The sequence below is a fragment of the Oryctolagus cuniculus genome, chromosome 7 (assembly GCF_051225735.1).
Source record: "Oryctolagus cuniculus isolate XC-2025 breed Fujian yellow rabbit chromosome 7, ASM5122573v1, whole genome shotgun sequence".
Taxonomy (NCBI): Eukaryota; Metazoa; Chordata; class Mammalia; order Lagomorpha; family Leporidae; genus Oryctolagus; species Oryctolagus cuniculus.
The window spans coordinates 137,342,344-137,367,373 of NC_142873.1; the positions used below are offsets into that span (position 1 = coordinate 137,342,344).

Here is a 25,030-nt window from a genome sequence, read left to right on the forward strand (position 1 = left end):
GCAACAAGGGGGAGGTGAGATCAACGCTGAACGCTTCCATACCCTGTGTACCCAAAATACATCCATTTTTCTTTAAAAAAATTTCTTGTTGCTTACAACAAGGAATTGCTGCACCCCCCTGTGGTGATATCCTAGAAACAGGCCACCCGGCCCTGGGGAAGTGCATAAACCTGTTGAAATGTGAGGTCCATAAAGGCGACGGGGTCAGATACTTGGTGTCCCCTGCAGAGCTCAGAAGTGAGTTAACATGGACAAGAAACTTCCACTATACTCTTATGGGTCCATGATAACTGGAATTGTTTAAGTAAAGCAAAGTTCAATGCTGCAAAGAACACTTTTCTTCTTACAACCAACCCCATAATCCAAAGAAAGGTACCAAACCTTTGCCGAGAAACAAGGGAGCAACCACCTGGCTGTACAGCAGCTCTGGTGCCCACCGCGCAGCAGGGGTGCCCGGAGGCAGAAGGCGAAGTTGATTTCTGAGTAACTGGTAGCTTCAGCACACGACTCTAACTGAAAACACAGTGCAGCTGCCACAGCACCACTAAAAGGAGTTTGGCTTTTGAAAATCCTACACTTTTGCAAGGATTATTATGAAGAAAAATACGACCTGCGCATGGATATCTGGCAGGAAGGACAGAACAAGGCGGGTCTGTGAGTGAAGACCCCACGACGACAAGCCTACGCTTCTCTTACGCCTGTTTCATACAATGATCTGCAGGAGCCGGGTGCTGTGGCATAGCAGTTTAAGCTGCTGCCTGCGGCACCAGTGTCCCGTGTGGGCGCTGGTTTGAGTCTTGGTGGCTCTGCTTCCGATCCAGCTCCCTGCTAATGCACCTGGGAAAGCAGAGAAAGATGGACCACGTGCTTGGGCCCCTGCCACCCTTGTGGGAGGCCCAGGTGGAACTCCAGGTGCTAGGCTCCTGGGTTTGGGCTGGCCCAGCCCTGGCCACGCGCGGCCACTTGGGGAGTGAACCAGAAGACGGAAGATCTCTCTGTCTCTACCTCTTTCTCTGTAACTCTGCCTTTCAAATAAATAAAAACATAATCTTTAACGAATAAAAATAAAATGATCTACAGTAATCAGACATTCACAAACTGGGAAGGAATCCTTCACCATCACACCATTCTAGAATCTTGAACTTCTGAATAGCTTTTCCCTTGGAGAACGCAAATATTTTCATGCACAAACATCATATTATTATTATAGCAACTTAGTGAGGTAGGTGAGGGCAGGTGTCATCACTTTTGTCCACCACCGGAATCTAGGCACACAGAGCCGGGACACAACTCCAAGTCTCTGGCTCACTTCTTGAGCTCTTACTCTCAAAGGCAGTTAGGTTCTCAATAGTCTTTCTCCAGTTTGTGATCTTTTTAAAGTCCCTGCATTTGAAAGTACCTTATGCCATCTCCTTTACAGCTTAGGCTAGATGAGGAAATGGGTTGAGTTAAAAATGTTTAGGGTGGAATTTTGCATCCGTCAAGGCTGACCTAAGAAATACAGCCATAACACTGAAGGCATAACAAATACATACATTGAGAGGACTAGGGCATCTCTGTGGCAGAGGACTGAAATATTACCTTCAAGAATCATCCCATCCCTTCGCGGTAACACCTCGTACTCCGGGTCACATGAGCACACTACAGCTAGCACAAAGTTCTCAGGCTGGAGGGAGCACCTGCAACTCTAATTCTCACTTAACCGAGTTAGGGGTTCCTTTCATCTATATTAACTAAAGCTGCATTCTAATTATTCCTATTCTATCTCCATCTTGCTTTACCCTCTCCCTCTTTTAGATCTAACTGTGCGTTTGTGTGTATGAACATTTGTGTGGGGGATGAGAACACGATTCATAAATGCCATGAACATTGATTCTATCACAAGAATGGAGGCGCTCGAGGAAATCAAAGAATGATATGTCAAAGGAAACAAACTTTAGAATGTGAAAAACATGCTAAAACACTCTTCCCCTCTTCTTAAAAATATTTATTTGAAAGACAGACAGGGAGGGTTCCCATCTGCTTGTTCACCCCCCAAATGCCTACAACAGCTGAGGCTGGGTCAGGCCAAATCTAGAAACTAGGAACTCAATCTGGGTCTCCATGTGGGTGGCAGGGACCCTACTATGGGACTCATCATCCCTGCTTCTCAGGGTGTGCATTAGCAGGAAGCTGGAATCCGATGTGGGGCTGGGACCAAGCGCTCAGATATCGGATGTGGGTGTCCTAAGCAGCATCTTGACTGCTATGCCAAGTGCCCACCCCATAACAGTCTCTTAATCCAGTTGTGACTTGTGACAGGTGACCCTCCCCTCCCAGGCATTTTAAAGTACCTTAAAATTACCCAAGTTTTTTACCCATAGAAGAATTTTATATAAACTGCCTCTATATTCTTTCAGCTTTTTTCCTTTTTAAAATTTTTTGTTTTAAATTTTTAAAGCTTTTAAAAAATTATTTATTTAAAAGTAAGAGTTACAGAGAGGCAGAGGCAAAGGCAGAGAGAGAGAGGTCTTTCATCTGCTGGTTCACTCCCCAAATGGCCACAATGGCAGGAGCTGCATCGATCCAAAGCCAGGAGCCAGGAGCTTCCTCCAGGTCTCCCACATGGGTGCAGGGGCCCAAGCACTTGGGCCATCTTCTATTGCTTTCCCAGGCCATAGCAGAGAGCTGGATCAGAAGTGGAGTAGCCAGGTCTCCCCATATGGGATGCTGGCACTGCAGGTGGAGGCTCTACCTGCTATGCCACAGCACCGGCCTGTTTTTTTCTTTTAAAAGAAGGGAAAGCGGCTGTATCCTGGGTTAATTAAGAAAATTCCTGGAAAACTTTTAAAGAATCTTATAGGGGCAAACTACTAGAAAATTTCAGTTAGTGCCTGCTGTTTGTGGTTTTTGAATTAGAAAACGAATACATGCCCTTTTGCAGGGCAATCACCAATGTAAGAGGTCATTTCTGGGGCTGGCATTGTGGCATGGTGAGTAAAGCTGCCGCCTATGACATCGGCATCCCATGTAGGTGCCAGTTCATGTTTCGCCTGCTCCAATTCCAATCCAGCTCCCTGCTAATGGCTTGGAAAAACAGTGGAAGATGGCTCAAGTGGTTGAGCCCCTGACACCCATGTGGGAGACCCGGATGAGAGTCTTGGCTCACAGCTTTGGCCTAGCCTGGCGTACCAGTCCTGGTTGTTGTGGCCATCTGGAGAATGAATAAGTAGATAGAAGATCTCTCTCTCTCTCTCTCTCTCTCTCTCTCTGTCTCTGTCTCTGTCTCTCTGTAACTCTTTCAAATAAAGAAATGTCTTAAAAAAAAAAAAGAGCTCATTCCCTATCTGAAAAAGGGAGATATCTGCAATTAATTACCACTAGACACACTAGACATAGAGTCTGTTGCTACCAAAATCAAAGCTGCATCTTATTAAAGGATCAATCTGTATATATGAACTGGATTAGACTGGGCCAAAACTCCTTCTTCATCACCATCTACCAGTGTTTTCCCCAAACTGTTCACCAAAAACTCTTTCTTTACAGGAAGGACAAGCTTGTCTGGAAAGGCCCCATTTGGTGTTTTCTACAAAAAGGAGGAAACTGGAGAGGCTGTGTTGATAACAGTGCCGTGGCTCTATATAAGGGCAAATACTGCATTTAATTTCTTTATTATCAAGTGAATAAAAGCAACTTGTAAGATCTTTTAAAATGTACTGACAATAGATGCAGCTTTGGTCTGGGACAACAAAATATTAATTTAAATTATAGAGGCTCTCTTGAGTCTCTTCTGCAGGTTCAAAAACCAACAGCTGCTGTATTACTTTGTTAAGAATTTGAGAAATATTTGAGCCAGGGCTGTGGCGCAGTGGGTTAGACCACTGCCTGCAGCGCTGGGATTCCATATGGGCACTGGTTTGTATCTCAACTGCTCCACTCCTGATCCAGCGCTCTGCTAATGCGCCTGGGAAAGCAGCAGAAGATGGCCCAAGTCCTTGGGCCCCTGTAACCATGTGAGAGACCCAGAAGAAGCTCCTGGCTTCAGTCTGGCCCACGTAAGACTGTTGTGGCTATTTGGGGAGCAAACCAGCATACGGAAGATCTCCTCCCTGCACCCCCGCCCCCATAACTCTGGCTTTCAAATAAAATAGATAAACCTTTAAAAATTTTTTTGACAAATATTAAACAATTGTACAATTGTAAGGTTTCTGTTCAAATATCCCAGCAAATAAAACTTTTCCCCTTATTACATACTCACACATCCCACTAGTCCATTTCTCTGGGAAGACCTCCTATTTTCAGAATTATAATACAGAAAAGTAGAGCCACATCGTGTCACAATTTTGCAGAAAGAATCTGTCCTTCTTTGGTTCTAAAAAGATTATTAAAGGGCTAAATTAAGGGATTTTTATTTGTTCTAACCAAAAGCCATGAAGTAAAGACGGAAAGTTTAGGCACTAAAAACCAGAACAATCTCCCTGTCTCCTCTCTGGTGCAGCCTTTTAAACTGCAGTCACGGAGTCATGGATGTGCACACAGTCCACTTTTACAAAGAATATGACCAACACAAAGTTCTACTGATCAACACTCCTATCTGTTTTCTACTCCCAAGACTGCTCATGACAGTTCTGTTTTGGGGATGACCAATTACTGCACAACTCTATCTTTCTCAAGAGGTGGACTATAAACCCAAACAAGTCATCAAGTACTGATGCCAGGTGCCTGGATTTGTGGAGTCAATTGGTTAAAATAAGCTCTGGGTGCCAGGTTCCTATGAATTTTCAGGAGGAAAAATGAAAACACAGGACTAGAGACAGCCTTAAAAATGTTGGTCCTCAAGCATTACATGTCTGTCAACCCAGGACAATGTTGAAATATAATGCATAAAACAAAGTTATAAGCACAATGAATATCCTTAAAAGAGGGACATAGACTTGCAGCAAAAACATATCTGACTGCTGGAAACAGATTTGGTTCTTAGTTAGAAATAACACATTCCTATAATCAGAGTACCAATCTTTAATGAGTACTTGACATGGGGGTAAAGGAAATACCTCAGAAGTATATTATAAAGCAAACTAATGTAACGGGCAAAATGCATAAAGAAATGATATGACTAACGTCTGTAGGAAATCACATGCTGGTTCATTTTAAACTGTAAAACTTTACATAATATAAAAATAAAGTTTTCCTATTTATAGTTACTTAAAAAAATTTCCCATTTCCCTCCCTCTCAGTGGAATAGAATACAGTACAACAAAATGTCATACATTGAGCTCCAGTAATTTAGAATTTAAAAATCAGAGGATGGGATAAAGTTTATCTCTTAATCTCTTACAGAAAAAAGATTCCTTACCAAATCCATAGTGTAAACATACAATGAAAATATTTTTCCTCTTTAAGGGAATACATTTTTCTCATGTACTTTTATGAAAAAGTTAATGTGCCAATACAAGTAACCTTGATTTATTCGTCAGGAAACTGGAGTTACTATACATGCTTTAAAGTAGTCTACTATTATACTTTTCACTGCCTTCCAATGAATTCACATTCATAAATCATTATTACTTAAGCAGTAAGAAGAAATACTCTTTTAATCGTCTATTTCCCTGGCTCTCCCTAGCCACTTTATCTCTGGTTCCTTCACTGATACCCCAGGGTTGAATCAACTTTAAAGGAATGCTAGGGAAAAGATCAGGGTAGCAGATCCTCTACATAACATAATCACTGGGGGGGGGGAACCCATTTCAAAGTGCATCATTAGTGATTTCTGGATCACTTGCTATTTGTTTCTTGGTCAATTAAATGGTATCATAATCCTACTGCTGAACAATGTGGCCTTTTAAGCAGTTTCAATGTACCTAAAGTCAACAAAAGAAGTATGATAATTTATTTGACAAGTTTTCTGAAAATTACTGTCAGGTAAAATAAATCCAATCTGCCACTGTCAGTTTGCTAGTATAGGAAAAAAAGATCTAACTTATTAGAAAAGCCTAACTTCTCTTCCACACATAGAAATCTGTCTAAAGTCTGTCTTTAATGCCCACTATATAAACAACATCAAATATTCTAAATTAGAAAATAGTATTAATGGTTTATTGGTAGAAATCCAAACTTTAGACCTTATAGAATTAGTAGTTTGGTTGGTATATTAATACTCCATCTTAAATTTCGCTAATATTGCAAAGAAGGAGGAAAAGCTCGAAATATCTATAAAATAAAATCTTAAAACCAACATCTAAGCAAAAATATAAAAGTTGCACACAAATTGCCAATGAATATAAACATCACAATAGAAAAAATTAATCTTAAAAAAATAAATCCATAATTGCTGAGACATTAAAAAATGAGAGTTTAATGTGCATGTATATTTGCAAACAGAGTACACTCCAAACAATCAATGTAATTTTACTATCATTATTACATAATGCAGCATACAAGGTTACTGAGGTGTGGGTTTTTTTTAGTATATTTCTTTTCTGGAGGAATGCTCACCAAATTCACAAGAACAGGTTAGAGGATTGTTTACTGCTTCTTAGTGTGGGGGGAACTGTTTTCTGGTAGATTAGTAAATTTCTAGTAAGTATGTCTTGTCCTGTTTTTCCCCCTTCTTTTGTTATTTCTGTCAAAGCCCACTTTCCCATATTCTATTTTTAGAACCTGTGCCCTTTTAAATGCATTGTCATCATTTTTCATAGTTTCCCCATCTTAGGGAAAAAAAGAATCATTTAAAATATCCGTTAGTTTCTAAAAAAGAAAATTTCCCTTAAAGATAAATATAGCTAATACTTTGTTTTCTTTCTTAAAATCATCTCGATGATAGCGTAGCTCTCTGTGAACAGTCTTCTCCAATAATAATGACCAATTAGAAAAGGTTACCTCTACAGCCTTTAGCATCAATCTGTGCTGAACTAAAAAAAAAAAAAAAAAAAGGTAGCATATAATAATTCCCTGCAAGTTACCTTTTCCTTTGTGAACTTGCTACTATACCCAAAATCTCAATAAAAAGGACTAATTCTGTTAAAAATTTTGTTTTCAAATTTACAAACTAAATTTAGTGAGCATTTACTTAGCTACTTTACGGCAATAAAGCTTTCCTTGGTTCAGGACAACAAGTAACATTATTGATATTTGCATGAAACTCTCACATTCTTGGAGTTCTAAAATAATTTAAATTTTTAACCTCATGCTATTTGAAAAATAAAAATCTACAGCACCATCTTCTGTAAAGGCACTTTCTAAGAACAGCCTTGCTTTAAAAAATGACCTAAAATTTAATTCAGAGTTGAACCTGAAGAACATCTGTGCTTTACTGAGGCCCCAACATAAATACAACATTAGGTTTTGGTTACTTCAGACACTGGTTTCCAGAGGGAAGGAAGCCCAGTGGTGGGACAGATGATCTGACAGGATCCCTACTCTGTCACAGTTACCTGATAATCCAATAGGGTTTCTCATTGGTAAGTTTTAACTTTCTTCATTAATCATCCTTCTATCTTTAATTCAAATATTTAACTTCCATACTCTAAGAACAAACGAGTCTTGAGATTTTATCAACAATATAAAATCTGAGTGCTACCTTGATGGGTCATATAAAATAAATTTGAGTTAGCAGTAGATAATATTAGCACAAGCCATTAAAAATTTATGTTACTGACATGGAAAATTATAAACTTAAATGTACCATTTTTAAAAGTACAAAAAATCAAAATATCTTTGCCTTTTATGATACATACACACCCCTACTCCCACAAATGCATATTATGAAAAGACTATGAATGGATTTCAAACTTTTTTACACCAAAGTAAATAAATTTATCTTTTAATTCTACTTCCCACAAACTTTTTGAAGTACCTTTGTGTGTGTGTGTGTGTGTGTGTGTGTGTGTTTCCTCTCCCTCTCCTGGAACTCAGTTTGGCTTTCACTAATAATCACAGTATCATTTTTAACATTGCCATTGATGAAGAATGTTCTTAGTATAAACAGGATTTTTGTTTTAAAGATTTTTTTGGAGAAAATTCTCTTTCCAATTTCTGTACTTTTTTTTTTTTTTTTTTTTTTTGGTGAGAGAGAGACAGAAAGTTCTTCCTTTTTCTGTTGGTTCACCCCCCAAATGGCTGCTACAGCTGGCGCGCCGCGCTGATCCGAAGCCAGGAGCCAGGTGCTTCTTCCTGGTCTCCTATGCGGGGGCAGGGCCCAAGCACCTGGGCCATCCTCCACTGCCTTCCCAGGCCACAGCAGAGAGCTGGACTGGAAGAGGAACAACTGGGACAGAATCCGGCACCCCAACCGGGACTAGAACCTGCGGTGCCAGTGCCGCAGGTGGAGGATTAGCCAAGTGAGCCACGGCGCCAGCCCTGTACTGACTTTTACATATCCATTCTTAGCTTATTTTTGACTCCTATAGAATCCCATAAGTGCTTTACATGATCCAATGGGAGGGAAACAGGACAACAAGGAGAGACCCTAAATCAGGTTCATACTACCACTCAGGAAGGCCTCACTCGAATGTGAAACCTCTCAGCCATCACTACTGATGCTTTAAAGCATGGGTGGGGCAACTTTTTTCGACCCAGAGGCTTTTGGATATTTATAACATCATTTGCGGGCCATACAAATGATCAACTTAAAACTAGCCTGCAGTTGCCTTGGCATGGCCAGACAAAATGATTATACGGCCCACAGGCTGAATGGTACTACCTCTGCTTTAACACATCCACAAGTTCTCAAAAAGAATGAAAAGGACTAATACTTCAGACAGATTAGAAAGTCAAAATAAAGGGGGCATGGTGGGAAAGCTGCCATCTGCAGTGCTGGCATCCCATATGGGTACTGGTTAAAGCCCTGGCTACCCTACTTCTGATCCAGCTCCCTGCAAATGGCCTGGGAAAGCAGTAGAAGATAGCCCAAATACTTGGGTTCCTGCACCCAAATGGGAGATCCAGAAGAAGCTCTTGGCTCCTAGCTTTGGGTTGGCTCACTCTGGCTGTTGAGGCCATTTGAGGAGTGAACCAGGGGATGGAGGATCTCTCTCTCTCTCACTCTGTATTTGTGTATCTCCCTCTTTCTGAAACTCTGCCTTTCAAATAAATAAATCTTAAAAAAAATGGAGATGCCCAACTGCTGATGTCTTTTTGCAACTTGGCCAATTCATAAACAGTAACTGAAGTAGCAAGTCACTGTTAACACCAGCCTTCCTCTTCAACAGGTGCACACTGGGGAGGAGGAGCTAAGCACACATTTAACTCCAGTTTATCGATACCCAGTGAAAACTATGCAGAGTTATCAGTCAAACTTCTTGGCCTAAAATTACTCTCAAGTTTGAAATAGGAAGACTACAAAATATTTTAGCTATGTCCAAGTGATGAGCTTCTTGAATTTCATAAAAAGCACTGCCTGTGGCAAATGCATGTTGGCCTCTGGAAAGACCCGCAGAGTTCCTTGGAAATGGTCTCTAACCATGTGGTCTGTAACCTACATGAACACCTCACATCCGTGCCCGGCGCTCTGAGATCCTCTGCCAGCCATTTCTGCTGAATGGCAGCTCAGCTTTTACTTCCCTAGACATGCCTAAGACTTCCATGACTGCCTGTCCGGTCTGTCCTGATGAACTCCGATAGAGAACCCACAAGGAACATCACGTAGTGCTGAGTCACAGAGAACTTAGCTCAAAAAACTAGGACAGGTCTTTAGAGGCTGCAAGTCCCTAGGCTACAAGGCAGAGATAATCTTCATCAAGTGCCCTCTAAAACACGTAGTGTTTATTTTTTTCTACTAAAATTCCTTCTAGAATCTCTTCTAGGAAGAAAAATAAATCAATAGGGTATAAACAGGAATATTTCAATACAACGATTTTCCCAAGAAATTTTTTAAAAGGTAACTAGTAAGCAAAAAGAAAGGGCATCTCTAGTTCTGTGAAAATGTGCCAAAAACCAGTACTGAAGAGGCTGAGGTACCCTTTGCAAACTGTAAAAGTCAAAAACTATACTTCTAAAATAATATTCTGGTTATTGAATTGTAACTAAAATGGCAGCACCCTTTGTCACCTTGATGATTTTATGTCATTAATCTAATTTAAGAAAATGAAACAAAACAAAACAACAGGCGTAACACTAGCCTTGAATCACGTTCATCTCCTTAACGGTTTAGTGCACTAACTGTCAGACTCTACTTAAATAAATATAGCAGCTACAGGATTACCAACGTGTGGTCCTCAATGCCAGTCACTGGATACTGTAAGAACATGTATCAGCACTTTTCACAGACATTGCCATTAAGAATATACGTAAACTCCCAACATTTCTTCACATGAAAATTATTTATAACAGTTGCTGGGATTGACATTTTAAAGTAACTCCTGTATGACATATCACAGAAAATAGTAGAATAAAATTTAGCATTCAATATATAATTAATGAGCAAGGGAAGAAGCAGAAAGGTCATTGTGAGTTTTATGATGTCTGAATTTAAAAAGAAACCCATAACAACCTTTTTAAAATTTTAAGGTAAGAAAAGATCAGGAATTCTACACCAAAAGTGCAATAATAATTAGAACAAATTTCAAGATGTGCCACTTAGCCTTTATCTTAAAATGCTAAGCACGGGTTTTTAATAATTAGGTTTATATACCAATTTGTTAGTAAGCAAAATAGAAATATATTATACATATTCTTTCAAGTTAATCAACCTTAAACTAGCAATGTTGGATAGTGTAAGACACTCTAAAAAAGAAATCACTCAAAAGGTAAAGCTTTATATTTTAGAAAAAATACTTTTCCTCTTAAAAAAGTCCCTCCAAGTACATTTAAATTAAGGGCTTCACTCTAGCACATATGAGACTAAGTGGCTGCAGATTAGGTTCAGCAGGGAGTAGTGAAAGGGTATCTACAGTTGCTCCCTGAAGCTTCCCACACCAGTCTATACAGCTCCCATGGATAAAGAAAGATGTTTTACTCATTCCAAGCAAGCACAGACCAAACCTGTTTCACCCAGAATATGCTACTGTCTTCTCTAGCGCATGTTCCTGACTATATTCAGTGAAGTTTCAATGTAAGAAAACAAACATGTTTTAAAGGAATTTTTTTTTTGAGAAGAAGGCAGAAGGCTGGGAGAAAAAAAAGTATATACTATATAAATATTATTATGTAAAGTGCTTTGCAACAGTGTTGTAAATTTCATTTCAGACACTTCAAAAATAATAAACATACAAAATACAGTACTTTCTTAGTTTTCTGGCTTCGGGCCAAAAGATTTCATGCCTGTTGGAGGACATGGGCTCAGATTTTAGGCTCAAAATACAGTAAATTGGCAATATTAGTGGATTACAAGTAAGAGACAAACTAAAGATCTAAATCCATTAGTTTTCATGTGCAGATGGAATTCTGAGAGGCTAACAACAATGCCCACTGGAAACAATCTGTAGTATTTACACTCTTAACCAGTGCAAAAAAAAAAAAAAAAAAAAAAAGTCAAAATGTAATTTTCATGAGTTACAAAGTGCAAAGCTCCCCTGAATCCAATGTTCTTGATAAAGTTAGTTTTGACAGATTCTTAGTACTTTTAATATCTTAAAGTGAAATCAATGGACAAGACTGCAAAATTTGCCCCCACATTTCAGTGATTAAATCATTTAAAACGATCAAAGTCCTGACTTCCTTCGCCAATATCACCTTAATTTTAAAAGGAAAGTCACACTGGTGGTAAATCAGCAAAAAACTTCTTAAAATATCATCTTTCATTTTTCTGATTCATTTTAGTAAGTAAAAATTGGCACCTAGCCAGTACAGTTCTTCAATAAACATGATCTATTTTCTTAAATATCTTTTAAATCTTAAGCTGTTTACTGTCATTTCTTAAAACAAAGTTCAACTTTAAGACTGAAGGTTAAACTCAGTCAAGAAATTTCACTTCCTTCATTTTCATTATGATTTTTAAAAGATATGCTTTAAAACTGAAAATTAGAAAACTTTCCTTCTGAAATTAAGGCTGTATTACTTTGCCCTTGTAAAATTACGGAGGTGCCTATTCCTCCCATTATCCATGGTAGAGATGTCAAAAAGACACAACTTTTAAAACTGCTTATTGCACTAAAAGGCAGCAAAAACAAGTTGTCAGTTCTTAAAATAAACATGATTATATTTCTATAAAAGATGTTAATATGGTTCTGTAATTATTAAAGCACTATTCTAATAAATACAAAAGAAAAGGAAGCTATACTTCAAAACACATACATATATGTTTATATATATACATATATATAAAAATATATATATGAAAATCACATTAAGGTATGAGACGCAGCAAGTTACCTAGCAAAAAGTGAATCAAAACAAAACAAAAATTCCAATAGCCTCTTCTCTTTCTCTACCCAATTTCAGAGGCCTCAACCCTACAGAGTTCCAACCTCTTAAAATATTTATCCTTTATAAAAGCTTTAAGGGATTTCCATGTCTATCCCAAAGAAACAGAATGCTTTAGAATAGATACCACTTATCAGAGAGAAACAGTTACAACTTCTGACAAGGTTTCATATTTATAGCAGCTTTAACAAACTCGCTAAAGAAAAAGAATATTAGATTGCTACTGCTTATGTACACATTGCACAAGTGGCAAATGTTCAGTTCAGACAGGAGACACACAATCTCACCAAAACATTATATATATGTATATATAGATAGATATAAAATAATTCTGTTTCTTAAGAAAGCACTATCAGGAGTTGAGGACTCAAAACTGTATGAGATAGGAGACAGGAAAAGGATGTGCAAAATAAAAATAGAAATCTAGTTTGCTATGCTTCACATTCAAATGAATTAGATATATGAACATTTGAATGTCACTGGTGGCATTAGGAGAAAAAATACAGGTGATGAAGGCAAGGGATGTCAGAGAAATAAAGGTGGTAGTGAGGAGAGAATAAAGGGAAAGATAGTTTCCCAATGGAATGAGCTATAAAATATATACACAGATACATATATATCTATTATCAATCTAGACCCAGATATATATGCACATGAAGTATACATGTATATATTTTAAAAATACAGACTCCTTTTACAAGAATATACGAGTGCACATTAATTTTTTTGCACACATAATTGTGAACAATCACTTTGATTATTCACATAGGTGTGTGTTTTTTAAACCATCATTTACATTTCCTACTTTTTTTTGCAAAGATAGTTGTGCTGCCAAGCAACTTGAGGTAAAGGCATTAAAAGGGTTAGACTATAAGAAGTGAAAACAAAACAATTGCAATACTTCCTACGGAGACTGCACAAAAAGCAGTGGCTGGTTTCATATTGCATAATAGTGCCGCCTTCCTTGATGAAGCAGACACTCTTCCTTGCATCAGCAGAAGGATCAGACCCTGGCCCGACACAGTGTTGGTTTCTGTACGGCTGGAGGCGTCGCTCCCTACTCAATTGACTTTACTGGAAACATACAGCATATGTCAATTCAGTTTTTCCTCTCAGAAAATATATGTGGACTCTTTAAGCAAAGTACATTGTGCGTAAGGTATCTTGGTGAATCTGTACAGCCTTGGCAAGAGCTTGAGGATCTCGCCCATTGCTCTGTCCTGAAACATGACTTCCTTCAGCACTGTAAGAGAAGTGACAATGAACACAAAAACAAATCTTCTATTCTGATGTAATAATTCTGAAAAATGCTATTGCAGCAAATTTCAAAATAGAGACTTGTCTAACAAATCATGTATGCATCACCCAGCTTCAGTAATTATTACTCAAGGTCAATTTGCTTTACATCTCTTCTCACCCCAGGATTAGTTAGAAACAAATCATAGACATCATTTTCTCTACCAATATATGTATCACTTTACTAAAATTACCGATATTCTCTTCTTTGAATTAGTTTTGTAAAGCAACTAAATTACTACGTTATTCCATTAATTATGAGTCTTGGGTAGCATACTGCAATAGAAAACTTTATCTTGGGCAATTAGTTCTGACTTTCATGGCTTTTCACATGATCACTGGCCAAGGAACTTTAAATCTAAATAGCAGTACTTTATGGCAAATAGAGAGGCACATACTCATAGGGAAGCACGTAAAGAATTTACTAGGAAAATCTTAACACTCAGATAATATTTGGATTTGGGTGAGAATCTGTACTTGATATGCTTTTTTTTCTTTGGACAGGCAGAGTGGACAGTGAGAGAGAGAGAGACAGAGAGAAAGGTCTTCCTTTGCCGTTGGTTCACCCTCCAATGGCTGCCACGGCTGGCGTGCTGCAGTCAGTGCACCACGCTGATCCGATGGCAGGAACCAGGTACTTATCCCGGTCTCCCATGGGGTGCAGGGCCCAAGCACTTGGGCCATCCTCCACTGCACTTCCCTGGCCACAGCAGAGAGCTGGCCTGGAAGAGGGGCAACCGGGACAGAATCCGGCGCCCCGGCCAGGACTAGAACCCGGTGTGCCGGCGCCGCAAGGCAGAGGATTAGCCTAGTGAGCTGCGGCACCAGCCTTGATATGCTTTTTATATTACCTGTCATGTTCTTTGTCCACGAGATGATATCTGGCTCGGAATGCCACCAGGTGAGCATAATACGCTGGTGCAGGTATAGAAACAGACCGTGTACAGCGCACATACGTGTGGCAGAGTTGGTAAGTTAGCAGCTGAAGTTCATCTGCAGTAAAGCAGTTATCATCCCATAAAACATGATAGTGGGAAGGACGGCTGGTACCCTGCAGAGAAGGCAATGAATGGCATATTCTGTTGATTTCCAAGCTTTTAAATATTCAGCATAGATTAAGTTCTAGATAAAAAAACAGCTTTGTACATTTGTAAAGCATATTGTAATTTAATAGTCAATTAAAAAAAATTACTTGATTCTGGGTATATACCAAGCAAGAGTGGAAGCAAGGGCTCTAACAGATGTTTGCACATCTATGTTCATAGCAGCATTATAACATAATAACCCAAAGGGGGAAGCAACCCAAGTGTCCATCAGTGGATGCCTGGGTAAAAAAACATGGTATACACACGCAATGGAATAGCATTCAGCTTGAAAAGGAAGAAAATTCTGACATATACTACAAAACAGATGAACCTAAATGAAATAATCTGTCACAAAATGGCAAACACTGTATGGTTCACCTACATGAGGTACCCAGAATAGTCAAATTCATTGAGACAGAGGGAAGAATGGTGGAGGGAGAGGGCGTTGGTGCTTTATGAGTGTGATGAGTCAGGGCAGATTAAAACGTTCTGGAGAAGGATGGGCCGAGGGATGCACAACAATGTGAATACACTTGATGCCACTGGAGTGCACGTTTCAAAGTGGCTAAAATGGTAAATTTAAGGTAAATTTAACACACACACACATAGGGTGTGTTATTTATTATGTTAGGTATTAGAGACTGAAAACAAAACTCACAGAGATAAGGTTGTCTTTTAGAAAACAACTTAGTTCAGCAGAGGAGACAAAGTGCTTCCAAGTATAAAGCAACTAGTGAATGGTTACAGTACTACTGGTCTTATAGGAGAATGCCAAAAAGTAATTGGGGAAGTGAGCTTGGGGGGTGCTTCATCAAGGGGGGAAAAGTCAGAGTTGGCATTTTGGGGGTGGATAGGAAGAGGAAACACTAGGCAGAGTGAACAGCCTTAACAAAAGCACAGGGAATGTAACATTTCTTTTTTCTTTTTCTTTCTTTCTTTCTTTCTTTTTTTTTTTTTTTTTTTTTTGATAGGCAGAGTGGACAGTGAGAGAGAGACACAGAGAGAGAGAAAGGTCTTCCTTCTGTTGGTTCACCCCCAACATGGCTGCTATGGCCGGCGTGCTGCGCTGATCCAAAGCCAGGAGCCAGGTGCTTCCTCCTGGTCTCCCATGCGGGTGCAGGGCCCAAGCACTTGGGCCATCCTCCACTACACTCCCAGGCTACAGCGAGAGCTGGACTGGAAGAGGAGTAACCAGGACAGAATCCGGCGCCCCGACCGGGACTAGAACCCGGTGTGCCAGCGCCGCAGGCAGAGCATTAGCCTAGTGAGCAGCGCCGCTGGCCTAATAATACCAGTTTTCTTTTCTTTTTTTTTTTCTTTTTTTTTTTTTTTTCGACAGGCAGAGTGGACAGTGAGAGAGAGAGACAGAGAGAAAGGTCTTCCTTTGCCATTGGTTCACCCTCCAATGGCCGCCGCGGCTGGTGCGCTGCGGCCGGCACACCGCACTGATCCGATGGCAGGAGCCAGGTGCTTCTCCTGGTCTCCCATGGGGTGCAGGGCCCAAGGACTTGGACCATCCTCCACTGCACTCCCAGGCCACAGCAGAGAGCTGGCCTGGAAGAGGGGCAACCAGGACAGAATCCGGCGCCCCGACCAGGACTAGAACCCGGTGTGCTGGCGCCACAAGGCGGAGGATTAGCCTAGTGAGCCATGGCGCTGGCCACAATACCAGTTTTCAAAAGTATTCCTATCAGTTTATACTTCCACCTAAAGTTTTTGAGAGGTCTAGTTGCTCCACATTCTTAACATTGTCTGCCTTGCTCATGTCAAGAGCACTGACATGTATCACTGACGTCATACATAAGAGTGTTAACTGTTAAATTAACAACAGGAGTCACTGTGAACTAACTCCCCATGCAGGACCTCTGTCCTCAATGAGTTGTTATTATGAGAGTTAACTGTAAAATTAGTTTTCAAATAGTTTGTGAGTGTGTGAGTTGTGTGTGTGTGTGTGTGTGTGTGCGCATGCAAACTCTTGAAATCTTTACTTAGTATAGAGTTGGTCTTCTGTGTACAAAGTTAAGTGAAAATGAATCTTAATGGAGAATGGGACTGGCAAGGGGACGGGGGGTGAGAGTGTGGATGGGAGGGCTGATATGGTGGGAAGAATAACCATATTCCTAAAGTGGTACTTATGAAGTTTGTATTTAAAAAATAAATTAAAAAATATTGCCTGCCTTTTTAAACTATAGACTTTCTGATGGGTGTACTTGGGCTATTTTTTTAAAAAAATTATTTATTTGAAAGGTACAGTTACAGAATTAAGGAGAGAAAAAGAGAAAGAGAGATTCTCCATCCACTGGTTCATTCCCCAAACATCCGCCAACAGCTAATGCTGGGTCAAGCAAAAGCCAGGAGCCAGGAACTCCATCTAGGTCTCTGACATGGGTGGCAGGTTCCCAAGAAAGAACTTGGTCCAACCTCTGCTGCCTTCCCAAACGCATCAGCAGGGAGCTAATGGAAAGTGGAATAGCTGGGACTTGAACTGATGACCATTTGGGATGCTGCTGTTGCAGGTAGCAGTTTAACCTGCTGCACCACAATGTCAACCCCTTGTGCTATTCTTTTTAAGGACAGTTTGGTGGTAAATGGAATAAAGACATGGGGCAATAACTTAATGAAGAAGAGCAGGATCAAAGAACTATATATATATATATATATATATATATTTTTTTTTTTTTTTGACAGGCAGAGTGGACAGTGAGAGAGAGAGAGAGAGAGAGAGAGAGAAAGGTCTTCCTTTTCCATTGGTTCACTCCCCAGTGGCCGCTGCAGCCGGCGCACTGTGCTGATCCGAAGCCAGGAGCCAGGTGCTTCTCCTGGTCTCCCATGGGGTGCAGGGCCCAAGGACTTGGGCCAGCCTCCACTGCACTGCTGGGCCACAGCAGAGAGCTGGCCTGGAAGAGGGACAACCGGGACAGAATCCGGCGCCCCGACTGGGACTAGAACCCTCAGTGCCAGCGCCGCAGGCGGAGGATTAGCCTATTGAGCCGTGGCACCGGCCCAAATAAAAAAAAGAGAATGAAGCTTCAAGGAGAATGAAGACATAAGAAAGAAGATAACTGCTGAATTAAGGTTATCTTCAGGCAGGCAAGGGAGAATACTACAGAATGACCTTTTACTCTGAAGGAGGAGCACAGAAAGTACGGGGGTCATATGCTGAATGTGGGGGCAACAGACCAAGGTTAGAAATCTAGGAAAACTGGCATAGAGAGCTAATGAAAGGGACGTCAAAGGACCGTTAAACAGCAGTGAAGGCTGTCTTGGAAGTTTTGGTGATTGTATTAGGAAGTTATGATTTAGGGCACTGCCTACTCTCTTCTTCTACAGGAAGCAATTATTTTTTGGGGAATTTCCTTTGGTAGGTCAGACAGAGGGGTTACACACTCTATTTTTTTTTTATTTTTATTATTTTTGACAGGCAGAGTGGTCAGTGAGAGAGACAGAGAGAAAGGTCTTCCTTTGCCGTTGGTTCACCCTCCAATGGCTGCCGCGGCCGGCGCGCTGTGGCGGGCGCATCGCGCCGATCCGATGGCAGGAGCCAGGCGCTTATCCTGGTCTCCCATGCGGGTGCAGGGCCCAAGTTCTTGGGCCATCCTCCACTGCACTCCCGGGCCACAGCAGAAAGCTGGCCTGGAAGAGGGGCAACCGGGACAGAATCCGGCGCCCTGACCGGGACCAGAACCTGGTGCGCCGGCGCCGCAAGGTAGAGGACCAGCCTACTGAGCCGTGGTGCCGGCCAGTTACACACTCTAAAAGTATATCAATAGAGACTTTGCCCTCCTCTGCTGTTATGGAGTTTCAACTAAGGCTCAAAGGTGAGAAGAAAAGGTGTTAAAAAATCCTACATTCTAAAGAGCTAGACACCATAGGCGCCTGCCATCTTTCCCAAGGGCCCACTGAAAGGAACCAGTTCAAGTCAGGCCTCACCATCAATATCCTGGGGTCTGGTTTCTTCTCACCTTGCTCCCATCTTCTCAGTATAGGAAGAGTGATTGTGGGTTTTGTGGGAATACGTACTTTACCTCCGAGGGAAGTACATTCTCTCCCTTGAAGAGAAGTAAGGGGGACTCCAAGAGACTCAGTCATAAAGATAAGAACCTGTGGGGCCGGTGTTGTGGTATAGCAAGCTAAGCCTCCACCAGCGACACTGGCATCCCACATGGGTGCCAGTTCTCAACCTGGCTGCTCCACTTCCAATCCAGCTCCTTGCTAATGTGCCTGGGAAACCAGCAGAAGATGGTCCAAGTGGTAGGGCCCCAGCACCCATGTGGGAGACCTGGAAGAAACTCCAGGCTTCCTGTTTTGGCCTGGCCCAGCCCCAGCTACTGCAGCCATTTGGGGAATGAATCAGCAGATGGAGGATCTCTCACTCTTTCTCTCTCTGTAACTCTGTCTCTCCTCCTCTAACTCTGCCTTTCAAATAAATAAAAAATAAACCTTAAAAAAAAAAAAAAGACAACAGACCATTAGAAGTAGAGACTATCGGCTGGCGCCATGGCTCACTAAGCTAATCCTCTGCCTGCGGCGCCGGCACACCAGGTTCTAGTCCCGGCTGGGGCGCTGTAGCCCGGGAGTGCAGTGGAGGATGGCCCAAGTGCTTGGGCCTGCACCCGCATGGGAAATCAGGAGGAAGCACCTGGCTTCTGGCTTTGGATCGGCCTAGCGCGCCAGCCTTAGCAACCATTTAGGGGGTAAACCAACGGAAGGAAGACCTTTTTCTCTGTCTCTCTCTCTGTCACTGTCTAACTCTGCCTATCAAAAAAAAAAAAAAAAAAAAAAAGTGGAGAGTATCGGGAACCCCTGTTATGGCCTAGGAAAGCAGTGGAAGATGGCCCAAGTGCTGCATCTGTGTGGGAGACCCGGAAGAAGCTCCTGGCTCCTGGCTCCAGATCAGCTTACTTCTGGTCATTGTGGCAATTTGGGGAGTGAATCAGCGGATGGAAGACCTTCCTCTTTGTTTCTCCCTCTCTCTGTAACTCTACTTCTCAAATAAATAAAAAAAATTAAAAAAGTAAAAAAAATAAAATAAAAAAAAGAAGTGGAGACTATCATCTCATTCTTTACCTGGACACTTCCTGAGAGTCCACAAGTCTGCAGTGCCAGCATCCCATATGGGTGCCAGTTCGACTCCCGGCTGCTCCACTTCCAATCCAGCTATTTGCTATGGCGTGGGAAAGCAGTAGAAGATGGCCCAAGTGCTTGGGCCCCTGCACCTGTGTGGGAGACCTGGAAGAAGCTCCTGGCTTCGGATTGGCGCAGCTCTGGCTGTTGCGGCCATCTGGGGAACGAACCAGTGGATGGAAGACCTCTCTCTCTTTCTTTCTGCCTCTCCTTGTCTGTAACTCTGCCTTTCAAATAAATAAAATCTTTAAAAAAATTTAAGTTTTAAAAAATTTTAAAAGGGTTGGGCGTTTGGCATAAAAGTTGAGCATTGCTTGGGACACAAAACAGATCCCACCCATACTGTAGTGCCTAGGTTGGAGTCCTGGCTCTGCTCTCGGTTCCAGTTTCCTGCTGATGCACACCCTGGGAAGAAGCAAGTGATGGCTCAAATAGTTGGGACCCTGCCACCCACATGGGAAACCCAGATGAGTTCCCAGCTCCTGGCTTCTGCTTGGCTCAGCACAAGCTGTTGTGGAAATTTGGGGAGTGAAGAGGCAGATGAGAGCTGTCTGTATTTGCCTCTCAAATATATAAACTTATTTAAAAAGAAGAAAAAATCTTAATGAAGCTGAGAAGACATATAAACAACAGTCTTTAGTCCCTGTGAAATATTCCACATTATTTGCTGACTAGAGCAGAAATCTGACACTAGTGTTCCAATGGAAAACTGATCCCTAAGATTTTTGGTTAAATGTATGCTGCACCCATGTAGGAGACCCGGAAGAAGTTCCTGGCTCCTGGCTCTTGACTTCAGATTGGCCCAGCTCCAGCTGTTGTGTGCATTTGGGGAGTGAACCAGCAGATGCAAGATCTTTCTCTCTCTCTCTCTCTCTGCCTCTGTAACTCTCTGTCTTCCAAATAAATAAATGAATCTTAAAAAAAAAAAAAAACACACACACACACAACAACAAAAAACTAACAAGGGCTGCAACTGTGATGTAGTGGGTAAAGCCACCGCCTGTAGTGCTAGCATCCCATATAGGTGCTGGTTTAAGACCTGGCTGCTCCACTTCCAATCCAGCTCTCTGCTATGGCCTGGGAGGGCAATGGGAGATGGCCCAATTGTTTGGGCCCCTGCACCCATGTAGGAGACCTGGAAGAAGCTCCTGGCTCCTGGCTTTGGATTGGCCCAGCTCCAGCTATTGCAGCCATTTGGAGAGTGAACAAGCGGGATGGAAGATCTCTCGTTCTGCCTCTGCCTCTTTGTAACTCTGTCTTTCAAATAAATAAATAAATCTTTAAAAAAGAGAAATATGTACTCCATAGGGAGTATCATTATGTCTTAGAATTGTATATATGAAATATATGAAATTTGTTCCCTTCTTATAAATAAAAAATAGAAAAAAAACAAAAAAAGAAATATGTGCTTTAGTGATACAGGCTTTATCCCTAGAAGGTGCCATTAACTTTTTTTTGTGATTGTTCCCACTCACTCTGAAGACACACAACATTGATTCTGAAGAGAAACTGATATAAGAACATAGATGAAAGAGTGTGATAATATTTTAAAGATAAGAGTTTGAAAGGGGTTAGTGCATGTGCGGCATGTGAAACTGTAAGACATAGCTGTCAAGTAAGGTACATCTTTCTGAAATTTCTACCTTAATGACAGATAACTTAAGAGAGTTTTGGGCTATATCCTCTCAGATACCCTTGGGATATGAGTTTCTTCCTATTGCTGCAAAGTCTGAGAAACACTGAATTAATTAATTACCAAGTAAAACCAACAAATTAATGAAAAGATTCTTTGGAAATAAGAAAAGATTCTTAAAATCATTTAACTGAAACAGAAAGCTATAATTCTGCAATTAAACTCTTTCACAAGCTCACTATCTACCAGGAAATATGAAAGTTTTCTATATAATATCATCAACAAGAAGCATAGTCAAAGGAACTCTTAGTTACTTTAAGCTTTTTCAAAGATTTAGGCTAAATTAAGGAAGATTTATTCTGTTACACTAACTGTATTCTAATTTTCATAAAAATAGCCCATCTGAAGGTAAGGGAAGAGTTGAAGAATACTTTCTTCTCCTTCTGAGATTTAAAAAATACACATAAGAACGTAAGTTTTTGCATTAAAAGATTTCGCCCACACGGCAGGCTTACCTGTATTCCAGCATGGCTACAGAGGTAAAAATCAAACTCATATGGGTGTGTGATGTCTGTATCAACTGTTGTTCCAGCTGGGATATTGCCACTTCTGCCAACCTAGATTTGTTTGGTCAAAGTTTAAATAAATAAGACAAAGGTAAAGAACATATATGAAAAATATAATGTATACACTGGCACAGGTGTTTTGCATAGCAGTTAAAACACTGCTTGTGATATCCCATACTAAAGGGCCGGGGTTGGAGCCCTGGCTCTGCTCTCAACTCAAGATTCCTGCTAATGTGCACGCCTGAGGGCAGCAGGTGATTGATACCTGCCTGTTATATCTTTGTCTACTTTTGTAATTGCAACCTTTCTGTGTTGGTTTGGTTTCAAGTACATTTCTTACACACTTCAGACAGTTTGCTAGTATTTTACACATTTTGAAAATCATTTCAACTTAACAAATGGCAATATTCTGAAAATACCTCTGTATACAGGTGGGTACTCTTCCATCAGTGAGTTAAGAAAACTAGAATTGTCCTTGGAGAACACTACACTTTATGTTTAGAAACAAAGAATGCTGACCACAAGATCAGCAGTAGTTACCATTTGTTAATTACTTACATGTCACTTAAATCCTGATGACAATCCTGCAAGTTAGATATTATCCCATCTGTATGGGAAAACTAAGGTTCAGGACTCACATGCAATATACGGAAGAACTGGGATTTGAACACAAACGTGACTTATAGGCTCTATACCTTTTATTGCATATGGACAGTTTCACCATCTCAGAAGAAAACAGTTATCATGATTTTTCTCTGAGTAGGTATGTTACTGAAATAATTCAAAATTCCTGATAATGAAAAGCTCCCAGTAAAACACTTTAAACTGTGTATTATACTCATATCTACCCCCTTATCAACAACACATTTAAAATCATTATTTGTATAGGTTTATACAGCTAGTAGATAAGAAACTATCTGATTGACTCAGACATTATTACTGCCATGTGAAGGATTGCTACTGCATAAATGTCTTGAATTACAGATGTGTGGAGCAACCAGTTAGACTTGCCAAGCCTAAAACAAAGACAACAGTTCATAATCTTCTCAATCATGCCTAATCTTAAAAAAAAAAAAAAAAAAAAAAACACACAAACTTATAAATTAGCAACACATGAGCCTTTTATCAAAAGTTGTACTCTTGGTGGGAATTGTGGGGTGGGGTGTTTGGCTTAGCAGTTAAGGCACATACCAGAGAGCCTGAGTTAGATTCCTAGTTTTGTCTCCTGATTTCAACTTCCTGCTAATGTGGACCCTGGAAAACAGGAGGTGATAACTGGCTGGATGGATCTCTGACACCAGTGTAGGAGAACTGGACTGAGTTCCTAGCTTCTGGCTTGGGCCTGGCCCAGTCCTGGCTGTTGCAGGCATACACGGGAATCAAACAGTGAGTAGAAGCTCTGTCTGTGTTATCTCCCCAACTCTAATTTAAAAACAAGAAAGAAAATATGCATGGATTGAATATTTTTTTTTTAAAAAGTGAACTCTTGGGGGCTGGCACTATGGTGTAGAAGATTAAGCCATTGCCTGCAGTGCCAGCATCCCATATGGGCACCATATCCCATCTCGGCTGTTTTACTTCTGATCCAGCTCCCTGCTAATGTACCTGGGAAAGCAGTGCAAGATGGCCCCTGTACTTGTGTCCCTGAGCCCACATGGGAAACCCAGAAGAATCTCCTGGCTCCTGGCTCCAGCCTGGCACAGCCCCAGCCATTGCAGCCATTTGGGGAATGAACCAGTGGATGGAAGATTTCTATGTCTATAACTCTGCCTCTTAAATAAATAAATAAATCTTTAAAACAAAACAAAAAAAAGGGTACTCTTGTTTAGAGAGGCAGCAAAATGTCTGGATTCATATCACAGCCTCACTGCTTTCCAGTTGTGTGATCTAGGGAATGGCTTTTTATTTATTTATTTTTTAAAGGTTTATTTATTTGAAAAGCAAAGAGAGAGGGAGAAAGAGTGAGTGAGCAAGCGAGCTATCTTCTGTCTGCTGGTTCACTTCCTAAATGCCTGGCAATAGTTGGGGCTGGGTCAGGTTGAAGCTAGGATCCTGGAACTCCTTCTAGGTCTCCCACGTGGGTGGCAGAGGCCTAAGAACTTGGGTCATGTAATGCTGCTCTTCCAGGAATATTAACAGGGAGCTGGAACAGAAGCAGAGTAGCCAGGAGTTGAACTGGTACACATATGAGATGTTGGCAGTGCAGGCAGTGGCTTATCCTGTTGTGCTACAATGCTGGACACTGGCTCCTCTGCTTCTGATCGTGCTTCCTGCTAATGCACCTTGGAGGCAACAGAAGATGGCCCAAGTGCTTGGGCTCCTGCCACCCATGTGGGAGACCTGGATGGAAATCCTGGCTCCTGGTTTTGGCCTGGCCAAGCCCCAGCTGATGTAGGTATTTGGGTAGTGAACCAGTCGATGTAAGATCTTTCTCTCACTTACTCACTCACTCACTCTGCCTTTCTAATAAATAAAAAGTAATAATTAACTTATTTGGACACTTTTTTACTCATGCATAGTCCAATGGTTGAAATCTGGTACTCCATAATGGAAATTCTGCTACTGGGAGACAGCCCTTGTCAAGTGCTCTGTGAATTATGTGAGCCAGGTTTAGCTTATGACAGTAATACAAGTAAACAAATATATGCTTACCCTTTCCGTCCTATCAGCACAAAATAATCGAGTGTGATGTCTCTTCTGAACTACAATGTAGGTTATTCCAGGTTGATAGTCTTTCTCCAAACTGATGCAGGCTTCTCGAATTGCTAATAATTCATAATATAAAACCTAGAGAAGATGAAATGGAAAGATTAAAATAGTTGTTCTCTTTCATACACTTCGAAGTAAGATATGACTTAGTCTTAAGATTTTTTTTAAAGGTTTATTTATTTATTTGAAAGTCAGAGTTACACAGAGAGAGGAGGGGCAGAGAGAGAAAGGTCTTCCATCTGTTGGTTCACTCTCCAGTTGGCCGCAACGGCCGGAGC

The 25,030-nt window shown here is 41.0% G+C and overlaps 1 protein-coding gene across 6 annotated transcripts in view; it reads right to left on the minus strand.

The window, feature by feature from the left end:
* Window positions 1-4,980: 4,980 nt before the first annotated feature.
* The window catches only part of AGO3 (argonaute RISC catalytic component 3), a 138,041-nt gene continuing 117,991 nt past the window's right edge, over window positions 4,981-25,030 (minus strand). For 4 of the 6 annotated variants that reach the window (XR_016211119.1, XM_089301027.1, XM_051832182.3 and 1 more), the window contains 4 exons: window positions 24,696-24,830; window positions 21,993-22,094; window positions 14,487-14,686; window positions 8,347-13,582 (listed from right to left, as the gene is read on the minus strand). Coding sequence is in view for 4 of the 6 variants with exons in the window: in XM_089301027.1 (XP_089157153.1) it covers window positions 13,474-13,582; window positions 14,487-14,686; window positions 21,993-22,094; window positions 24,696-24,830 (546 nt within the window). In the remaining 2 variants the exon portion in view is untranslated. Of the gene's footprint in view, window positions 13,583-14,486; window positions 14,687-21,992; window positions 22,095-23,234; window positions 23,298-24,695; window positions 24,831-25,030 lie in introns of all 6 variants that reach the window. The other 2 variants (XR_016211118.1, XM_008273686.5) reach the window with 2 other exon arrangements.